Raw genomic sequence first — 4,022 nt, 5'->3', positions numbered from 1 at the left:
AAGCCCTGCCACTGGGTTCACTAGGGCATGTCCACTGAGCCCAGCACGTTCATGGCCTTCTTGGGAAGCTGCAAAGGAAAACAAACTATCCAAGCCTTTCCATGATTTGCTCTGTTATCTGCATCCCAATGATCTGATGGTGCCAGAGACCCCAGTGCCAATGGCATTACCTGTGATCTCATGCTGCCTCAGCTCATTGTATCTGTAGGACTGCTCTAGAGGTTTGATGGAGGAGTGGTAGATCTTCCTCAGCCGCTGCAGTACTCCTGTAGGGGCAGAATCATGCGGATGGGTGAAAGGTAAACCCCACTACCCTGGTTGAGTCCCCCCTAGGTAAGCTGTGGGGCATTCCCCGCAGATCCCATGGATCAAGGGATCTGGCTCACAGTTGAAATCTTGGCCAAACTGATCCCAGTCAAACATTCTGATGCCCCTCCCCAGCTAATGTTTCCCACTGGGCAACAGTCCTTATGTGCTGCCAGTCTTGCGCATGCCAGCAGCTGATGGAAGGGACATCCCTCATTAAAGCTGTTTAGCAGTCAATACCTATGACCCCAAATAGCCCTCCACCATGGTGTCAGGGACCCTGGCACAACCCCTAAGCTGCTCACTAAAAGAAGGAAAGAGCCTTTTCCTCAACAGCTCTTATCACTTTCCAGTCTAGAATGCCCATGGGGCTAGCAGAAGCAAGCCTTATAACAGCAAAAGCCAATAAATAATTGGAATAGAAATCCCAACCCTTTATCACAAGTTGTCCCAGTTTTCTCTGGGTAGGGATGTGGCTGGCTTTGGGTGCTTCGGGATTGGTGTGGCTTGGGCTGATTCCCCATCTGCATCTTCCAGCCTCTCTACCCTCCTAATTCTTGCAAACCCTTGGGATTGTCTTTAAAATACCCAGAATTATGTTAACCCAGGAGCAGCAAGAGGGCTGTTGAAGATACGGTGTTGCTCGATTTACAAGAACTAATGTTAAAACCAAACACTCTGGGGAAGCAAAATCTCATCCATGCTCTCAGTGCAGCAGAATAGTGAGAAGCCTGTCCTGCAGGGATTGTGTGGGCTGAAGGACCAGGGCATGCATGGCTCAGTGGCACCCAGGCCCCCTCACCTGAGAAATCATCTGCAGGTTTGTCCTCGTTCAGCTTGAGGGTGTTCTCCAAGTGGGACCGGTCACGCTTGGTCAGCTTGCTGGCATCTTCAGCCTCTTCTGTAGGAAAAAGGAAAGGAGACCTGTTAGAGTGAAAGGGAGGATCCACAAGGGAGCTCACACAAGTAGAGAGCATGGGGGAGCACACACACCCCAAGCCTTGCACCGCCACACACCTCAGTAGCCATCATTGCCTTTGGCACATCGCGTGGGCTCTGTTTTGCAAAGGCTCCTGGAGGCTTGGAGGAGGCTGCCAGGGCTATGGCTGCTGGAGGAAGTGTCAGGGGCAACTGCTTGGCTCCGAGAAGGGGCTGGCAAGGGAGGCACGCCATGCGTCCCCAGGAGAGCAAGGCCGGCCGCTCGTGGGGAATGCAGAGGACGTGCCTGGAAGGAGCTCCCCGGGCTGGGTGTATCGCAAGCACATGTGGCACCTGCAGCCCGATGGGGCCCCTGCCCACCCCCAGCAGCTGCGGTTCTTCCTGGGCTAAGCCTTGAGCGCAGGCACGCTCTGCTCTGCCGCTCCCCAAAAACTATGCACTCAGCCAGAGACATGAGCTTGTGCAAGGCTGGGGCTGGCTCTTGAGAGCCTGAACCATCCACAGCAGGGTCATTCCCTCCTCCTTCTCCCATCTCTGTCCCCACATCAGGCTGGAGCTCTCTGCATGGGGCCTTGGGGACCCTGTGGCTCCATCCCAGGCCTGGGGAGCATGAGGCAGTTGCCTCCACATAGGGTAGGCACCCCACTGTCCCTGAGACAGAGACGTGTCCTTGCCCTTGGAGGTTCTGGCACACCAAGGGCCCCATGCAGTGCTTTTTGATAGAAGGAGCTGGGTCAGGCTTTAGTGGGGGTTTGGGGGGCAGGTCTGGGGACAGACTTGTGCTGGCTGGCTGGGCTGGGGATGCCTGGGCCAAGCAGACCACTGTCAAGCCCTGGGGTTGTGTGGATTGTCTACTGAGTGTTGGGCTGAGGAAGACCTTTTGACTTGCCAAGTAAGGCCACAGAGACAAAACTGGGTTTCCCTTTCAGCATAAATGGGAACTTTTTGAGCTGGGATGTTACAGATGAAAGCAAAGAAAGACTCATCTGGGTCCAAAGGTCACTGCCCAACCTGTGGGCCAAAGTCCACAAGCGTTTCTAGGTGGGGGGTGTCCCTTTTCCTTAGCTAGCCTTTTACTGACCAAACATGGCCAGAGCCAGTGCTTCGGCAACTCATGTGTCTGAATTAACTCCTCACACCTTCTTTATGAGGCAAAGACCGGTGGTCAAGAGACCTACTAGCCCAGGCAGAATCCTGCCCTTGCGCCAAGAAAGCTGGGGGTCCAGAGGACTCTGAGGGTGGAGGATAAAGAGCCTTTAAGAGGTCTGTGGGTGCTGAAAGGGGCCTGGGTGTTAAAAAAATTATCCACGTCCACAGCCCAAGAGGAGAAATCATAGGCCTAAAATTGCATCGAGGGAAATGTCAGCCAGCTTTGGTATTGCTGTGATGAGCACCTGCAATGCAGGCATCCACGGCTCCTGCCTGCACCCTGATGCCCCCAGCCGGCCCAGCCGTGCAGCGGTTAGGGGCAGGCAACACAAGCGTTAGGAGATGGCCATGCACTAGGCGCAGTTTAATGTGCCAAGCTCAGGTCCGCTGGGGTTGATAGTAGGTCACTCTCGCTGCTACAGCACACCAACAAGAAAAGACTCCAACCTATCTGGCTGCGCCGGAGCACAGCAGCAGCTGGGCTCTCCATTTCTACCAGCAATGGCTTGTCTGCTGGTGGGTCTGCTGCTGCTGGGGGGTCTTCCACCTCTGCTGGTGGGTCTTCTGTCAGTGGGTCTTCCACCTCTGCTGGTGGGTCTTCTGTCAGTGGGTCTTCCACCTCTGCTGGTGGGTCTTCTGTCAGTGGGTCTTCCACCTCTGCTGGTGGGTCTTCTGTCAGTGGGTCTTCCACCGCAGTTAGCAGGGCCATCCCCGGCTTCTCCCTTCCTGGCAGCTGCTGGTTTGCCATGGCCGTTTGCGCCAGAAGTGCCGTCTGTTTTCTTATTATTCCCTTCAGCTCCATCCTCTGGCCCCACTAGCCCAGCGTCCTGTTCCTCAGACTCTTCCTCAGACTCTCCTTCCTCCTCGGACTCTCCCTCACCTCCCTCTTCCTCAGATTCCCCCTGCTCATCCTCTTCCTCTGAGCTCTGCTCTTCCTCGTCAGGAGCAGACACTGCTTTTGGCTCCTCCATTTTCTCTCCCCCAGGCTGCCCTTGCTCCTCAGAGGCTCCTCTCTTGCCACCAGACTCCTCTTCCTCCCTGACGTGGAGTCCATCTTGTGGGCCAGGCCCGCCACTCACTTCACGATGCGCTGCCTCAGGGGTGCCCAACATGGCATCCTCCCCTGGACCCTGTGCCTCGCTGGGCCCATCCTGGCCCTTCTCCGTGGTGGTCTCTTCCATCTGTCCATCCCCTGGCCCCAGGTCCCTGCTCAGGCCACCTGCCAGCTCTTCCTCCCCATCTCCCTGTCCCTCCTCAGTGGCGTCAGGCAAGGAGGCGTTGGGGGGACCACCATCTCGGTGCTCCTCAGGGCTGCTGTTGGCTGCCTTCTCCTCCAGCTTGGGCTCTGCAGCTGGCAAGGGGCCTTCAGCAGCACCGCCGACATGGTCTGTACCGGGGGTGTGCAGCTCTAAACGATGAGAACAGCTCAGTCAGTCTTACCCGCACCGGCACACAGCTACTGGGGCCAGCCAGCCCCCCGTCAGTGCCAGGGAAGGGGGAGGCCCGCCCTCAGGGCAGGATTTGTGGCTGTTATCAAGACGTTTAAACTCTTTCCTAAACCTTCTCTAGTTCCAGCTCAATTTTCTGTTCCTGTCGCAAGAAGCGCGGTGCAAAGAAGGATTTGGGGG

At 56.3% G+C, this 4,022-nt stretch overlaps 1 protein-coding gene across 1 annotated transcript in view; it reads right to left on the bottom strand.

The window, feature by feature from the left end:
- The window catches only part of SRL (sarcalumenin), a gene marked incomplete at its 5' end in the record, with an annotated part of 14,036 nt that extends 10,234 nt beyond the window's left edge, over window positions 1-3,802 (bottom strand). Inside the window, 3 exons of the mRNA XM_010009566.1 lie at window positions 171-266; window positions 1,109-1,207; window positions 3,275-3,802. Of these exons, the coding sequence (XP_010007868.1) occupies window positions 171-266; window positions 1,109-1,207; window positions 3,275-3,802 (723 nt within the window). The remainder of the gene's footprint in view (window positions 1-170; window positions 267-1,108; window positions 1,208-3,274) is intronic.
- Window positions 3,803-4,022: the final 220 nt, after the last annotated feature.

This window comes from Nestor notabilis, unplaced genomic scaffold (genome assembly GCF_000696875.1).
Source record: "Nestor notabilis isolate BGI_N333 unplaced genomic scaffold, ASM69687v1 scaffold19012, whole genome shotgun sequence".
Lineage (NCBI taxonomy): Eukaryota > Metazoa > Chordata > Aves > Psittaciformes > Psittacidae > Nestor > Nestor notabilis.
Note: the sequence above shows the minus strand (reverse complement) of the source record. Positions and strands in the feature narration are given on the sequence as shown.